Source organism: Rana temporaria, chromosome 12, assembly GCF_905171775.1.
Source record: "Rana temporaria chromosome 12, aRanTem1.1, whole genome shotgun sequence".
Taxonomy (NCBI): domain Eukaryota; kingdom Metazoa; phylum Chordata; class Amphibia; order Anura; family Ranidae; genus Rana; species Rana temporaria.
This window is the reverse complement of record NC_053500.1, coordinates 126,494,563-126,512,692: the sequence shown is the minus strand read 5'-3', so window position 1 is coordinate 126,512,692 and position 18,130 is coordinate 126,494,563. Positions and strand designations below refer to the sequence as shown.

The 18,130-nt window shown below is 39.7% G+C and overlaps 1 protein-coding gene across 3 annotated transcripts in view; it reads right to left on the bottom strand.

Annotated features, from left to right (window-relative positions):
- The window catches only part of LOC120918797 (protein-glutamine gamma-glutamyltransferase 5-like), a 45,311-nt gene extending 33,338 nt beyond the window's left edge, over positions 1-11,973 (bottom strand). Inside the window, exons 1-3 of one of the 3 annotated variants that reach the window (XM_040330598.1) lie at positions 11,820-11,973; positions 3,684-3,869; positions 2,574-2,816 (exon numbers count right to left, since the gene is read on the bottom strand). In XM_040330598.1, the coding sequence (XP_040186532.1) occupies positions 2,574-2,816; positions 3,684-3,869; positions 11,820-11,829 (439 nt within the window). In that variant the 5' untranslated portion in view covers positions 11,830-11,973. The remainder of the gene's footprint in view (positions 1-2,573; positions 2,817-3,683; positions 3,870-11,819) is intronic. The other 2 variants (XM_040330596.1, XM_040330597.1) reach the window with 2 other exon arrangements.
- Between the last annotated feature and the right edge of the window lie 6,157 nt (positions 11,974-18,130).

Here is an 18,130-nt window from a genome sequence, read left to right as displayed (position 1 = left end):
ATCGTGTGTACGCGGCATTAGATGTTAGACCTAATTTCAGACCTATATTTACAAGAAGCTCAGAGATGAACATTTCTCAAATACCCTTCTATAAAAATGGGCTTGCAGCTGAGCAATGTGGCCGTTTTACAGCCTCAGAGGTGGTTATCAATGTTATGTAAAAATGTACTGAAGCAAGGAGGGAGTGCCAATGCTAACCGAGTTCCAAAACTCAGACACACGGGGTGTAGTAAACATTCCTGCTCTTCTCGTGACCTTTTCATTGTTATGTCTTCACATAATAGGCTAAATCTTCAACAAATTGGCAGGGACTATCTTTATCATTTGTACTGATTTTATACTTGTTGAGTATGTGGATCTATAAAATATTTTAAAATGATGGGTGTAGCCTTCACTCTGCCTAAGATACTAATTACCGCCCTAAAGGTATGCGATTACATTTGACTCACTCCTATGAAACTGATACATTATAGTATGTATTAGTATATTATTATATATATATAGTATATAGTCTGTATCTACAGTATATAATACTAGTGTAGACGCCAGGTCCATTACATGTTTGCTGTGTGGTTTCTACTTTAACCCCCTGACCATTATGCAGGTTAAGGACCTTGCCCCTTTTTGCGATTCCGCACTGCGTCGATTTAACTGACAATTGTGCGGTTGTGCGACGTGGCTACCAAACAAAATTGACGTCCTTTTTTTCCCACAAATAGAGCTTTCTTTTGGTGGTATTTTATCACCTCTGCGGGTTTTATTTTTTTATTTATTTTTTCCGAATGGCGCCACCCTTTGGGCTGCATTTGCTAATTTCGTGTTACCGCGTGTTAGTAAAAGTTTGGTGAGAGACGATTCGCGCTTTTCCGTCTTCGTGCTTTTTAGTCTGTTACAGCGTGACAAATGTAGTATCTCCATTACCAACGCAAGTTTTACCAGAACGAGCGCTCCCGTCTCATAACTTGCTTCTGAGCATGCATGTTTTTCCCCCCTCGTTAAAGCGTACACATGACCGTTTTTCACGACGTGAAAAACTACGAGAAAAAATAGAGCAGGTTCTAAAAAAAAAAAAATGGACATTTTTCTCGTCGAGAAAAATGCTCTGGAGGGTACACACAACATTTTTTTTTTTTAGGATAGCAATTAACAAGATTATTGTAATTAAGTTTATTGTACCGTTTTTCATGACCAATTTAAAAAAAAAAATGTCCTCGTCATGAAAAACGGGCGTGTGTACGCCGCATAATAGACAAGCTATTGTAAAAAAAAAAAGGGCATTGGGAGCTGGGCACTGCCATATAAGACATTTAGGAATGCAAATACATTTAAAAAGATACCATACAGCAGATAGTGGATCAGGAAAAAGGAAAGAAGGATTGAAGGAAGAATGGATAAAAAAAATACTATAGGGATAACAATATATCTTTAAGACCCCTTTCACACTGAAGCATTTTTACAGTGTTTTAGCGTTAAAAATAACACTATTAAAACGCTCATAAAACGCTCTCCATGCATCTCAATGGACGTCCTGCAAGCAGCATCTTTGGAGCAGCTTTTGGGCACTGAAAAAAACTCTCCAAAAACGGCCCTCTACATTGAAACGAATTGAAAGTGCTGTAAAAACGTCTTACCCTTTCACACTGACAGGGCTGGACTGGGACAAAAATTTGACCCTGGACTTCATCCAGACTGGCCCACTTTGACAGGTCTCTCCCATGGCGGCGAGACAACTCCCGCACCCCCCCCCCCCCCCCGGCCACCCGCACCCCCTCTCCCCCTTCACTAGCCACTAGCCGTTCTACTTTATTAGAGTAGAACGGCTGGTACTGGTACTTTTATAGGCAGTACCAGTGGGGAAGCTAGACATTATTTCACCTGGGGAAAATAATCAGTTTGGTGTCCCCCCCTTATGGGACAAGATTAGGCAGAAGTGAGAAACTCTCAGGCCATAGCTGTTGAGTCAGCTGTCTGTCCCCTCTCCCATGCTCCTCTGTCATCCCCCTGCTTCTCTGTTCCCCTCAGGTGAGCGCTGTGGGGAGGGAGAGGAGGTGATCGCTGTGGGGAGGGAGAGACAGAGGAGCGGAGGGGGGCGGCGGTCCTCTGTCACTGAAGCCGGCCCACTGAGCCATCGGCCCACCGGGAAACTCCCTGTAGTCCCAATGGCCAGTCCATCCCTGCACACTGAGGCGTTGCACTGGCGGAGCGTTGAGAAAAGTCCTGCAAGCAGCATCTTTGGAGCAGCTTTTGGGCGCTGAAAAAAACGCTCCAAAAACGCCCCTCTCCATTGAAATGAATTGAAAGCGCTGTAAAAACGCCTTACCCTTTCACATTGAGGTACTTCCAAAACGCCCTAAAACGTTGGGGTCTTAGCGGTGCTTTACCAGCACATTGGGATTGCAAAAACGCAAAAATAACGCTCGAATAATGCTCAAAAAACGCCCCAGTGTGAAAGGGGCCTTAATCACACAATATACATTTAAATCACACAAAAGTGTTTTGAAATATTAAGTTTGTGATAAATATATCCATATCGTATAATTTGACTATCTGTGTTGATTCTAATTATTCTTTACCTGGACACCAAGGATTAAAAAGTAAAATGAAGTCTCCCAAGTAATAGGATGTGGGGGTTTCCCAATAAGTTCCTTCCAAGTACAAACTGTAGCGACCAATGCAGGATGTTGCTGAAGAACATATGTTGATGGACAGAGAGTTCACACTTTCGCTTTCCAGCTCCGCGCTCCAAGTCTTATTGCTATTTACTTTTGCCACTGGGAACTGAATAAGGGTCCCTGATTGTGTAGATGGGTGTGGACCTGGATAAGAAAGCCATAAACAATGAATTATTTTATCTCCATGCGTATTTGTCTTTCCCAATGCAGAAAAAAGGTTTAGTTACATACCCCAACCCCAGAAGCATTTACTCGACTTTCCTCATTTCCCAGGATCAAGTTGATGTTAATTGATGGTTACATAAGTTGAAAAAAGACACATCTAGTTCAACCAATAGAAAAATTGATGGTTGCCACTTCATCTTTTCTGATTGTCTTGTCGATGTAAAGTGTAGTGACTCATGCACCGGCCCACAACAGTCTCATAATATGAGGTGATCCATAGGTCATTGTATATTACCAGGATGTGTTATGTGCGGGAGGGGTGAATTTCTCACTTTTTATACTGTGGATCACCTCATATTATGATAAACATAACATATGATAAACATGTTCAAGCTAGATATGTAAATAACCTGTCACTCAAAGCAAGGAGAGAGGAATGGACTTTGTATTTAGACAGGGTTTTATCCGGAAGTCTGTTAATTTTCACTGAACAATAAAAGAGGATTGCTCAGAGCTGGATTAACACTGTGTCTCAAGACTGGGCACAGATGGTAGGAAATCTTATAATCTACATCAGGGATATGCAATTAGCGGACCTCCAGCTGTTGCAAAACTACAAGTCCCATCATGGCTCTGCCTCTGAGCGTCATACTTGTGGCTATCAGAGTCTTGCCATGACTCATGGGACTTGTAGTTCTCCAACAGCTGGAGGTCCACTAATTGCATTTCCCTGATCTACATTGTGACATAAAAAAAAAAAAAAAAAAAGATATTTATAAAGGGAAGAACAAACAGTGTAGCGTGAAGGCAATGGCACTGATGGTGAGGGCTCTTTTCATAGCATACCTGTTTCAGCTCTGAGCCTCAAGTTGTTTAACTTATCCTCTTTCCCTCTGTGGTAGAACAACACATTGATATTAAACACTAGACCTCTGCGGAGAAAGAGTTCCCTGCTCCTGAAGCCTTGAGTCTGATGTTCTTGACCATTCTTCAGTTTGTTGACATCAACCTTTGACAGTTGTGGCATTACTGCTGGCGATTAAAAAAAATAACTGAGTTAAAACAGTTTTTTAGGTGGATGAGGAAGTTGCAGCACACAAGAAATTTTGAAAGGAATATTTTACTGCAAGGAAATAATCCAAATCACATGGGAATTACATGTTGCTTTAAGCGGCCCTCTTCTGCATGGATCTGTTCTCCCTGCTTTCTTGGTGACAGCAGGTAAACTGGAGGTTTTATTTTGCCTTCTGCCAGGGCTGCCTTATGGTGGCGCTGGCCCTGTTTGCACCCTTCCAAATGTTGCGTCCGGGTCAACGGCACCGGCTGCCCGCCCCCCCGCTACGTCACTGCCCACACTAGCCAATGAAGATGGCTGCAGGCTGGCACCTGGAAGAAGCCAGGTAGAAGCTGCCAGAGCTGGCGAGGGACGTCGGACTGTTGAAGGGAAAGTACAGTAAGCATTGAGACATTATTTCCACTTCAACTGAAAAACATTTCGGAATCCCAATTAAGAAACTCATCGCATGGAGCAGCCTTTCTCAAACAGACTTCCAAGATAGCTAGGGATTCTTTCAGTAGTGAGCAATTGGCTTGTAGACATGCGCACTGCCAAAAAAATTCATTCATTTTAGTTTTTGTTTCATTTGTTGTTTTCTTTTTTCAGGTCATTCGTTATAAACGCATTTTTATAAATTTGAAAATTCGTAAATTCGAAAATCCACAAATAAGAAAGAAAATCCACAAATTGGAAAGAATAACTAACTAACTAACAATAACCAACTAATAAATTGCAGGTATTGGAAATTCCTTTCAAATTTGTCTGTTAGTGAGCGTAACGAATACAAATTTATCCGAAGTTACAAATTATCTGAAATTACGAATGCCACATCTAAGCAAATGGAACGGAACAAATTAATAATAAATAATAATATTTGTATTATTATTATTATTGTTATTTATTATTATTAATTTGTTACGTTCCGTTCGTTTAGATGCAGCATTCGTTATTTCGGACAATTCGTAACTTCGGATAAATTACTTTAACTAACAGCTAAATTTGAAAGGAAAATCCAATATCTATAATTTAATAGTTAGTAATAGTTAAACTAAACTACTGCCATAGTGCTGATCTATAAGGATATAGATGCCTCCTGCATGTATCCTTACCTGTCAAATGTCTCCCCTCTGCATAGGCGTGCGCACAGGGTGTGCCAGGTGTGCCCAGGCACACCCTAATCACCCTGTGCAGAACAGATTCCCCCTACTGACCTGGCTCCCCTTCCTTCCCCCCACAGCACTGCCAACTTCCCTCCTCTCCAGCTGGTTGTTGCTTTGAATGTTTTAGGTTGTGTGAAGGAAGGGGCCAGTAAATATGCCATTTACCAGCCCCTTCAATTTCTGAATGAACATCGTGAGAGATCTGTAGAGTGTGTTTGAGCTTTGCGGTGCACACCCTAATGCCAAAGGCTGCGCACACCTATGCCCCTCTGTCTGTTATAAGAACTGAAAAACTGCAGATTCTGTGGGTGGATCTGTTGTCTGGAGCTCTGTGGGTGGAGTCGTGATGTCAGTAGACTCCCCGCCCACCTCTACACTCCCCTTGTCAACATGCATTTTGTCCTGTGTATTCCTTATACTAAATTCTGCTATGATCACTAACATCCAGTCAAAATCCACAAAAGTAACCACATGACTTCAGAAAAGGAGTGGGGGTGGGAATTAAAAAATAATGCCTGTCTCAGGCTAGTGCATGAGATATGTAAATAACCTGTCACTCACAGCAAGGGGGAGGACTGGACAGAAGTTTTCTCCTGTTTGTCTGTTTATTTTACTGAAAAAAGAAAAGAGGATTGCTCAGAGCTGGATTAACTCTTTGTGGCAAGACTGGACACAGATGATAGGAAATCTTTTACTCTACATGTATTATTATTAGTTAGTTATTATTTCAGAGTTTCCAATTTTCAGGTTTTTGCATTTTCAAATTTCGAATTTTGTTGAATCTGCTTTTCGTCAATTCGGATATTTCCGAATTAACTAATTTGTCAAAATTAATTAAAAAACGGATTTGGAAAGAAACGAATTGTACATGTCTAATGGCTGGATCTCAGATGAATAGCTAGTGATACATATACTAGTATATGTATGTACAGTATATGTTATGCATTGTTTATATGTTTTTATAGCTGAAACAAGTCCACAATAAGCCTCTAGATATACACAAAAAGAAGATTGCGCAAACCCATAATACATCAATTAAAATTTATTCAAACACAATATATCGGGTGAACCGATTAATTATTATGTTAAGTGAAGTGCAAACAAATTAAACTATATATCAGGTGAATTGTTTATTGTGTTTGTATAAATTTTAATTAATGTATTTTGGGTTTGCGCAATCTTCTTTTTGTGTATATATAGGTTTATGAAATATGAATTGAGTATCTAATTTTTGGAGATAGCAGCATCTATAACCATATATCGTTTTTTTCACTTTTTTCAAATTTTCAAATTTTTATTGGTATTGATTCCATTTGCTTGGGTGAGCAGAATAATTAAACTATATGCAATAAGCCTCTAGACCAGTGGTTCTCAACCTGGTGGTCGGGACCCCCTCAGGGGTCAAATGACAATTTGCCAGGGGTCACCAAATCCTGGGCTCTTCCTGAAGCCCGCAGCACTCACAGCCTTTTCGCAGCCATCCAGCAGGGCTGTCTCTGGAGCCTGTTGCCGCCCAGCTGGGCTGTTCCTGGAGCCCCTTCCCGCCCATTAAGTTCATGGCATAGCTGTGGGGCTGAGACTAGAGGTCAGCTGACTGGTTAGAAATGTGAAGTGGGAGGGGCTGGAGGAGACCCTATCTCCTGATTTCGGAATAGGTGTCACTGCTGCGAGACACCACCGAGCTGGAGACACATTGAGTAACACTACCTGTGATTAGAGTTGCCATTTAAAGTCCCCACTACAGTTCTCAGACCAGCAGATAATTTGGATCAAGAGCACCTAAGCTGGCTGATCAGAACTTCCCGCCAGCCCCCCCCCCCCCCCCCCCCAAGTAGTAAGAGAAGGAATAAAAATAGAGAATACATGGGAGAGAGAGGAAAAGAGGGGGAAGAACCAAGAAAAAAGGGAGAGAAAGAATAGGAATGATGACTAGAGAGAGGGATGGGGGGGGGGGACAAGAAATTAAGATAGAGAGATAAAAGTGAAAGAAAGGAGAACATAGAGAGAGTGGTACATCCTAAAATGTACCAGGAAGGGATTTTAATACTGTACGAGTGGAAGGGACTTAGGGAGCTCTAAATGTCCGTGGACTAGGGGCGCAACTTACTTGTTTTGCCTTGGGTGCTGACAACCCACGCTACGGAAATTCTACTATTGGGGTCCCCACAACTTTGGAAATTTTTATCAAGGGGTCAAGGCACTAGAAAGGTTGAGAACCACTGCTCTAGATCATTGCTACTGGCATGCAGTGATATCAGAGCAGCCAGCCAGTGTACATGATCACTGCCACAGTGGTACAATGTCACAATGGTGACACCAAACTTTAAAAAAAAAAAAAAAAAAATGTATTTACATTTTTTTTTTTTTTTTACATCCTGTCACCAGAGCAGTGCTTCTGAATTTCTGACTTTTAATCTCAGAATTTTGTTTAATACATTTTAGAATGTCCCGGGGCTCTTCAGCACGCTGTAATAACTTGTGACTTCATTTGTGTGCAATCAATCAAATCCAGTCTGGATCAAGCTTATTTGTTGAATGGCGAATAGGTCAGATCTACTATTGTGTTTTTCTACTCCATACACATATCACTACCGGTATGCTGAATCTGGTTCACTATTACCGTATATACTCGAGTATAAGCTGAGTTTTTCAGCACAGTTTTTTGTACTGAAAATTCCCCCCTCGGCTTATACTCGAGTCACCTTTTTGCGCCTGATCTCCCGGATTTGGGGACCCGGTACTGGCCAGCCTTAGGTCCCATGGACCCCAAACTCAGCACACATGTTACCCCACTCTTCCTCTACAAGTGTGCAAAAAGTTTGTTGTTCGGGGGAACTACGGCCGGGGAGCATCGTTTTTCTCACCCCTTCTATAGACTCCCATGTTAAACGGTAATTTTTCTGGTGACTTTGAGGACCCAGTACCGGCCGTTCTAGGGTCCCCTAGACCCAGAGCTTGGCACACATGTAGCCCCATTTCTCCTCTACAAGTGTGCAAAGTTTGTTGTTTGGGGACCTACGACTGGGGAGCACCGATTTTTCAAAGCCAGGCACCCCTTTCATAGACTCCCATGTTAAACGTCAGTCTAGTCATGGGCACAGTGAGGCATGCAGATGGACACCCTAGGCTTATACTCGAGTCAATACGTTTTCACAGTTTTTTTGTGGTAAAATTAGATGCCTCAGCTTTTATTTGGGTCGGCTTATACTCGAGTATATACGGTACATTTTTATTTTCATTAACACCCTCCATTTACCTGGTCAATTTTTACATTTTTGCTATGGCCCTATTTTCATGCCAAAAACGTTATTACTTAAGAGGGATAGCAATAAATAGGACCACAAATATGATTGCATATTTGATCTAATTTATTGTGAAAAAACTTGGAATTGGAACAAAGGTGCCTGAAAAGATGAAAAACTATTTCATGTGTAACATAAAATAATACATTTTATTAAATACATTTGTTAAAAATGTAGAACAATATTCTTGATTAAATAATGTGATCAGACCTAAACAATAGTATATCTACTGCACAAAAGCGTATTTCTCAACACGTTTCACTAAGGTATATAGCTTCTTCAGGAGATTTGTAATTGTCTGTACAGCGTGTTCACTGCAATACATAAAGAAATAATGTACATAATACAGAATACAATAATAGAAAATGATAAGGACAAAAACTTCTTAATTCAATCATTTTAAAACAAGAACAAAATTGTGCAGGAGCACCTGGAGCTGCTCTTACCCCGAAATTAATTTCAGGTCAGTATGCGAACACACCAGGGCCTCCGGACCGCCAAATATTGAGGCTATCAGTGTGTAATAGGCGGTCAAGAGGCCCTGGTGTGTTCCCATACTGACCTGAAATACATTTCGGGGTAAGAGCAGTTGATCCTGCCCAATTTTGTTCTTGTTTTAAAATAATTGAATTATGGCCGTTTTTTGTCCTTATAATTTTTCATTATTGTATCCCTTCTTATGTACAGCATTTCTTTATGTGATGCAGTGAAAGCGCTGTACACAGACAATTGCGAATCTCCTGAAGAAGCTATATACTTTAGCGAAACATGTCGAGAAATATGTTTTTGTACAGTAGATATACTATTGTTTTGGTCTGATTATTTTATCAAGAAGATTGTTATATCTTTTTTAACAAATGTATTTAATAAAATGTATCCGTTTATATTACACATGAAATAGTTTTTCATCTTTTCAGGCACCTTTAAAGTTCCCTGTTCCATTTCCAATTTTTTTCTAATTATTTGGGATGTGGTGTCTTGCTCCACTTATCCTTGGCTGACTCACCTAATTTCCTCATTTATTATGATACTACTAACAAATTAATTCTGGTTTAAAGCATCAGAGCCGGTTCACACAAGGGCGACTCGTCAGGCGACTCAGCCACCTGACAAGTCGCGCTCAGCTCTATTTAATAGAACCGTTGTAATAGGAGCGATGCAAGTCGCTCCGACTTAGAAAAAGATTCTTGTACGACTTTGGGGGCGACTTGCATTGACTTCAATACAGAAGTCATTTTGCAAGTCGCCTCTCAAGTTGTCTTGAGATCGCCTTCCTGAGTCACCCCCAAAGTCATGCCGCCCCTGTGTGAACCAGTGACTTGTCCTTAAGGTTCCCCTAACGAGAAAGATCCTTCAAGGACTGCGCAGGCGCAAACTTGCCGACAAAAATCTCCAAACCTCGCCCGGCATCCAGGCTCATTCTTTAACATCCCCGTGAATTGGAGGATGTTAAAAAAAGAGCCAGGAGGCCGAGCGAGCCGTCCGAGCGAAGCGAGGATGTGAGGCCGACTGGCCACTTTCCTCAAAATCCACGTCGCCCTGGATGCCGGCCGAGGTTCGGAGATTTCCGTCGGCAAGTTTGCGCCTGCGCAGTCCTTAAAGGAACTTTCTCGTTAGCCGGAACCATATAGGCAGATCAGATTGCGCCTGCGCAGAACCTTTCATGTTAGCCGGAACCATATCGGCAGATCACCGGCTCTTACAAATGTATTTACAAACAAAATGAAGATTTTTTTTTTTTAATTATTAATGTGATACTGAAAGCATTTAACAAACAAGAATAAAACAGAAAAAGCTTAAAGGAGTTATAAAGTCTCAAGGTTTTTCACCTTAATACATTCTATGCATTAAGGTGAAACAACTGTTGTGCTGCAGCCTCCCGCCCCCCCCAGACCCTCCCATTTACTTAACTGAACCCGAGGAGGCTGATCGTGTGCTCATACATTGTATGAGCATGATCTCTCTCTTCCCCTAGTCCAGTGTTTCTCAATTCCAGTCCTCAGGCCCCCCCAACAGGTCAGGTTTTCAGGATTTCCATTATTTTGCACAGGTGATTTGATCAGTTTCACTGCCTTAGTAATCACCACAGCCTTTTCATCTGAGGGAAATCCTGAAAACCTGACCTGTTGGGGGGGCCTGAGGACTGGAATTGAGAAACACTGCCCTAGTCAGTCCCATCCCCCCTACAGTTAGAACACGCTGAGGGAACACAGTCAACCCCTCGATCGCTCCCTAGTGTTGACCCCTTCCCTGCCAGTGACATTTATACAGTAATCTGTGAATTTTTATAGCACTAATCACTGTATAATTGTCAATGGTCCCAAAAATTATTTTTTCGCTTTTTTTTTCCTCTTTCTTTTTTCTTGTTTGTTAGGGGAGGGAAGGTATGTGTTTGATTGATATAAAATGAAACGTAAGGTGGAGACACCGACTGTATAAGATGTAAACCTGAAAAATAATTAAATAAAGAGATAATATAAAAAAAAAAAAAAAACTGTCCACCGCAATATCGCACTCCCGATAAAAATCACTGATCGTCGCCATTACTAGTATAAAAAAAAATTATAATAAAAATGCCATAAATCTATCCCCTATTTTGTAGACGCTATAACTTTTGCACAAACCAATCAATATACGATTATTGCGATTTTATTTACCAAAAATATGTAGAAGAATATATATCGGCTTAAACTGAGGGAAAAAAATGTTTTTTTTAAAAAGAAAAAAAATGTGGGATATTTATTATAGCAGAAAGTAATAGATGTTGGGGTTGATTTACTAAAGACAAATCCACTCTGCACTACAAGTACACTTGAAAGTGCACTTGTAAGTGCAGTCGCTGTAGATCTGAGAGGAAGATCTGAAATGAGGGGAAGCTCTGCTAATTTTATCATCTGATCATGTGCAAGAAAAAATGCTGTTTTTTTATTTTCCTTGCATGTCCCCCTCAGATCTACAGCGAATGCACTTCCAAGTTCACTTGGAGTGCACTTGTTGTGCAAAGTAAATAAGTAGAAGAATACATATCAGCCTAAACTAAGAAAATTTTGCTTTTTTAAAAAAAATCGGGGATATTTATTATAGCAAAAAGTACAAAATATTGCTTTTTTTTCCAAAATTGTCGCTCTTCTCTTGTTTATAGCGCGAAACATAAAAGCCGTAGCGGTGATCAAACACCACCAAAAGAAAGCTCTATTTGTTGGAAAAAATAATTTTATTTTGGGTACAGTGTTGCACAACCGCGCAATTGTCAGTTAAAGTGACGCAGTGCCGTATTGCAAAAAATAGCCTGGTCATTGAGCAGTCGAATCTTTCGGGGCTGAAGTGGTTAAATAAGTAAAAAAAAAATTATATTTTCCTGCTTCCCATATTAAGTCTAGCCGTTTGTCTCAATAAAATAGCGCAAAGTCAAATTCAAGAATGATGCAGATAGTGGTAAATAAAGCAAATATTCAGTACTTACAGTAAGCCATGGTGTCAGCTTGTACTGCTGAGCAGGTTCCTTCTCTGTGTATAATGGACACAGCAGAACATCTTTATGTGATGAATCAAATTGCATTGTTGAATTCCTCACCCTCCTTCCCTCTTCCTCCTCCTCCCGTACAGGACACTTCCTTTAAACTGATATTTGCTAAGTTATTGGAAGCTTACATGTGAGTCTGGCTGGAATGGAATATCGTGTGCCTGACAAATAATTGCTGTATTGCATAGTGTAGGAATTTGCATTGCTTAAACGCAGATTTCACAACTGAGATTCAAATAATTTTGAATGTTTAATGATATGCTGAGGCTGATTTACTAAATAAGTTGAGAATCATATGAAAAGCAGATTCCTGTTTACTTACCGGTATTTAATTTACAAATTAACTGATATTTTCAGTGAATATTCACATGTTTAACCACTTAAGGACCGAGCCTCTTTCTGAGATTTGGTGTTTACAAGTTAAAACATGTTTTTTTGCTAGAAAATTACTTAGAACCCCCAAACATTATATATATTATAGAGAATAAAATGGCGGTCGTTGCAATACTTTTTGTCACACCTTATTTGCGCAGCGGTCTTACAAGCGCACATTTTTTAATTAATAAAAAAATAAGACAACAGTAAAGTTAGCCTAATTAAAGCCGAGTAAATTGATACCCAACATGTCACGCTTCAAATTTGCGCCCACTACTGGAATGGCGACAAACTTTTACTCTAAAAAATCACCATAGGCGATGTTTAAAAGATTCTACAGATTGCATGTTTTAAGTTACAGAGAAGATCTAGGCTGGGGATAAATGTTCTCGCGCTAACAATTGCGGTGATACCTCACATGTTTTCATATGTGGGCGCTACTCACGTATTCGCTTGCTTCTCTGGTTTATTTTACCTTTTTCTGATTTATTTTACATTTTTATTTAAAAATGTTACGCTGTTTTTTTTAAAAAAAAGTGTCACTTTTATTCCTATTTCAAGGAAATATCTCTTGTAATAGAAAAAAAGCATCACAGGACCTTTTAAATATGAGATCTGGGGTCAAAAAGGCCTCAGATCTCATATTTACACTAAAATGCAATAAAATATAAATAAAAAAAGTAATGTCATTTGAAAAAAATAAAATAAAAAATGTCCCATTAAGAGCTATGGGCGGAAGTGACATTTTGACGTTGCTTCCGCCATGCAATGATATGGAGACGGGTGGGGGCCATCTTCCCCCTCACTCGTCTCCATGCCAAGCCAGGGACAAGACACGATCGCCTTTGCCGCTGCGACAGCTCCGGTAAGCGGTGGAGGGCACTTGAGAGCAGCAGAAGGAGATGCCCTCTCCCGCCCCCGATAAAAGTGATTTTGTAGCAATTCCGCCGAAGAGACCACTTTTAAGTTGAAGCGGACCGCCCGCTGAAGAAGAGGATACCGGGGTTATGGTAGCTAGCTGCTGCCATAACAACGGTATTCCTCTTCAAAGTATCAACGTAAAACGACAGAAGTGGAAGTGGTTAAAGTAGAACTATAGGCAAAACTTTTTATTTTTTTTATTTTGGATAGAGCAAGGGAGGGCCAGTAAACATGTGTACTGCCGAAAAATACGTCCGTTTTTGTTTCATCCATTTTTTTTTCTTCTGTTTTTCGGGCCATTCGTTGATTAAAAATCTTAAATTCGAAAATTCGAAAATCTTAAAATTCGAAAGAATAACTAACTAACTAATAATAAATAACTATTAAGCTGTAGGCATTATAATTTCCTTTCAAATTTGGCTGTTAGTGAACGTAACCAATACAGATTTATCCGAAGTTACGAATTATCCGAAATAACGAACGCCGTATCTAAACAAATGGAATGGAACAAATTAATAATAAATAATAATAATAAAATTATTATTAATTAGTTATGTTATTTGTAACTTTGGATAAATTCGTATTCGTTACGTTCACTAACAAATTTGAAAGGAAATTCCAATACCTATAATCCGATGGATTTTTTCATCGGAATTCAGTTCAAGCTGTCTTGCATACACACTGTCAGACTAAATTCCGCCCGTCCAAAACACTACGATGAGCCTAGAAAAATGAAGTTCAATGCTTCCGAGCATGCGTCGACTTGATTCTGAGCATGCGTGAATTTTTCCCAAAAGGAATTCCACACAGACGATCGGAATTTCCCATCGGATTTTTTTCCATCGGAAGAATTTACAACATGTTTATTTTTTTACTCCAATGGAAAAAAGTCAGATGGGGCCCACACACGATCGGAATTTCCGATGAAACAAGTCCATCTGACTTTTTTTATTGGAAAATCCGATCGTGTGTACGCGGCATTACAGTTTGTTTTCTTTCTAAAGCAACCAAAGCCTGAGTAGAAAAGCCTCTCCCTTACCAACATGCTGCAAAGAATGACCCTTGCTCTCTTTGTGCAAACAATGATCTCTTTGCAGACTCTGACACACATGTAGGCGGGTGCCAAAATTGGTATTGTGATTGTCATGTGTGGGTTAATGTCTGGGTATGGTAGGGTTGTGGTGTGTCTGCCCTTGGCCTATGCAGTTTCTCATAGCTGGGGTGTTTAACTGCTTCAATACTGGGCACTTTCACCCCCTTTCTGCCCAGACCAATTTTCAGCTTTCAGCGATGTCACACTTTGAATGACAATTGCGCAGTCATGCCACACTGTACCCATGTGACATTTTTATCATTTATCATTCAAGTACAGCTTTCCTTCGGTGGTATTTAATCACCACTGGGTTTTTAATTTTTTTTTTACAACATTTTGCAAATAAATCTTCAGAAATTCAGGACAGTATTCATGTACTGTATACTGCTACATTTCTTTATTGAAACTAACTCAAGTGTATATTCTTTAGTCTGTAGGAAAAACTATGATATATATATATATATGAAAATTGATAAATCCTGATGCAGTGACACCCATCTTATTTATTGAGGCCTGAAAATGCCAGGACAGTATAAATATCCACCAATTGACCCCTTTTTGGAAAGTAGACAATCCAAGGTATTTAGTAAGAGGCATGGACCCCCCCTCTTTTTTTTTCTCTTTCTTTTCTTTCCCCCCCTTTGCTGTACAACTTACTATATATAGCAAAGTTATTAATCTGATTATTCAATGCTATCTATGGTATTTATTGCATCCATTATCGTTTGTTACACAATGTGAATTTGTTATATTCATTTTTGTTCTTATTCAAAAATTTCAATAAAATATTTGGAATCAGTAAGAGGCATGGTGAGTTTTTTGAAGTTGAAATTTTTTGTCACAATTTTTCTGGAACATTATTTTTCTTATTGTTTTTTTTTTTTAGTTTTTTTTTTACATACTGTCACCAGTGCAGGACATGGTCATCATCTAACTGGTGTGGCAGTGATCAGGGACACTGACTCAAAGAACTATGTAGAAAACAAAAACCAAGATCTAATTTTTAATATTTTTTTATTTTTATTACATTATTTTTTTTTTACCAAGTTTATTTTTTTTGTATACTGTGACCAGAGCAACACGGTGATACCATAGTAACACTGTACTACTTTGGGGATGTGATCACAGTTTTTTTTTTAGTTACACACTATTTTTGCTTATAATAATAGTGAATTTCACATTTTGACCAGTGGTGGGGTAGGACATCAACTACTTACCCCCCCCCCCAAATTTGTGACCCCCAAGTCACCGAGCTACAACCCTCGAAGCTTGATTGTTTTTTTGTTTTTTTTTAATGTTCATGGCAGGTGAGGCTCTGCCTCATCTGCCTCCCCTGACTGCATGTCCCTGGAACAAAGGGTGAAGGGGCAGGGAGGAAACACTCTCATGCTGACAGAGAGGGAGGGGGGAGAGTCTGGCAGAGGAGAGACAAGAGCTGCGGATGACGAGGCACGTAATCTGACCACGGTAATCAGGGCTCTGCAGCCATTTATCGTGGTCAGCAGAGGCAAGGGGACACAGGAACAAGCAGGATCAACCAGGTTTATTATGAGATAGGAGGAGAATAATTGCACAGCACAAGCACTCTGCTGTTATTCATTCCTTAAAGGAACAGGATCTTAGATTTTTTTAGGGTTACAAACACGTTAAATGGATTAACAGATTCAAATACACTAAACAAATTGAAGAAAAACTCCAGATCACACTTAATAATCAGTTACAGCAAACAGTTTGTTTTTCCTTTTCGGATAAAGGTTTTGTATGAATAAATAAAAGCTGATCATTTTACTCACCCCAGCCAGTGTTAAGTGGTTTGTCTCATCCATGTAAACTAATCATTCTGCTGGAAAGCTTGTGCTTTTGAAAAACAACAGTTTTACTGGCTGGATCACCAGATGAAAAGAAAACTAATGCAGCCACATTTAATAATTGGTAAGCTGCAATATAATGTTTGCTTTTGGGTTTAATACGGTTTTAAAGCATTTTGTTATCCCAGCATTTCATATGCCCATTATGTGCTTGTATGAAAATGTATTCTGTTCTCTTTGTATTGCTTTGTTTGTGTGAAGTCCCTGGTGTTCCTGCATGTCCCTCTGCTTTCCTAATAAAAAAACTGTCCACACTAAGCAGGAGAACAAACCATGGTCAGTTCTCTAACTGTGCCAGGAACTCAGCCTGCTCTCTTCAAATGAACATACTTGCCCATACACGCCCCACCTGTACAGCCATTCACTGGGAAGCTCAGTGGGCTGTTGTTTCTCCTCCTCTAGCTCTTATGCAGCAAAGAGAATGTGATCACTTATAAAAAAGTGGAAAAATGTATATCAATACACAGATGTTTGCCTTTCATTTTTATTTTAAACTGAACAGTTTTTTTTTTTTACAAGGGGATCGTTTACAATCACTTTAACCACTTGCTGACCAGCCTCTGTGGTTATATGGTGGCAGGTTGGCTCTCCTGCACGAATCGCAGTAGCTGTACGGTGTCTCGTGCAGTCGCTGTTGCAGGCGCGTGTTAACCCCTTCCCTGCCAGTGTCATTTTTACATTGATCAGTGCAGTTTTTTAGCACTGATCACTGTAATAATATCACTGGTCCTTAAAAAGTGTCATTTGGGGTCAGATTTGTCCGCCCCAATGTCGCCGTCCTGCTAAAATTCGCAGATCGCTGCCATTAGTAGTAAAAACAGTAAAAGTCCCTAAATCTTTTTCCCGTATTTTGTAGACGCGATAACTTTTACACAAACTAATCAATATACGCCTATTGCAATTACTAAAAGTATTTGGAAGAATATATATTGGCCTAAACTGATGAATAAATTCATTTTTTTTTAAATATTTTTGGGGATATGTATTATAGCAAAAAGTAAAAAAAGTTTGTTTTTATTTCAAAATTGTCGCTCTTTGTTTATTGTGCAAAAAATTGAAACAAAGAGGTGATCAAATACAACCAAAAACCTCTATTTGTGGGGAAAAAAAGGACGTCAATTTTGTTTGGGTGCAGCGTCCCACGTTTGCGAAATTGTCAGTTAAAGCGACGCAGTGCCATATGAGGACGGTTTAAATTTTCTTTAGTGACTTTAGATTTGGTGAAGGGTCTTAGAAGCAAGACGGAATATGTTTAAATTTGTTTATAGAATAAAAGGACAAGCATTGGGTATATGTGAACATTTTTGAATAATATAAGAATGTATAGGTATTTGGAAGCTTTCTTTCGACACGTCAGACCTTTGGTTAGTAAATGTGTGGTTGAATGACATTGTAGGGAATCCTTCCAAGAAGTTCAGTCTATCCCCATTTAAATCTCCCAGGTCGGGGTCAGTGAAGCATTCATTCTGCAAGTTCCTGCAAAGGGTTGGGCAGCATTCCATCACTTAAAGAAAGCCCAAAGCAAAATATTGCGTAGTGGGTTGCCATGGTGATGACTCGGGCATAAGCAAGGGATAAATGTCTGTGCCAGATCACAGTGGTACATTCCTTGTAGATTTAAAAGATACAGAACACTACACCTACAAAGTCAATAGATGAGATAGACTTCGTGTTCTGCCAAGCTAGAAACAATGACTTTGCAAATGTTTTAAAATTTAAGGTTGAAGTAAAGACAAACAGCTAATTGTACATCTGAAATATTTGTTTGATCTCACTTTTCTTTACTGCCGTTAAAGCAATACAGCTAGGTTAAAGACTTCCTCAAATTGTGATTGGATAATGAGGGAGCAGCAACCTGCTGATAAAGTGAACACTGAGCACTCCCCCTATTAGCCAGCTTCTGTGTAGTGTGCAACTGTGCAACATAGTACTGCCTGTATCTGCCCCACTCCAAATGCCGCTGTGCGGTAAACTGCAAGAGGCTAATTTGAGGA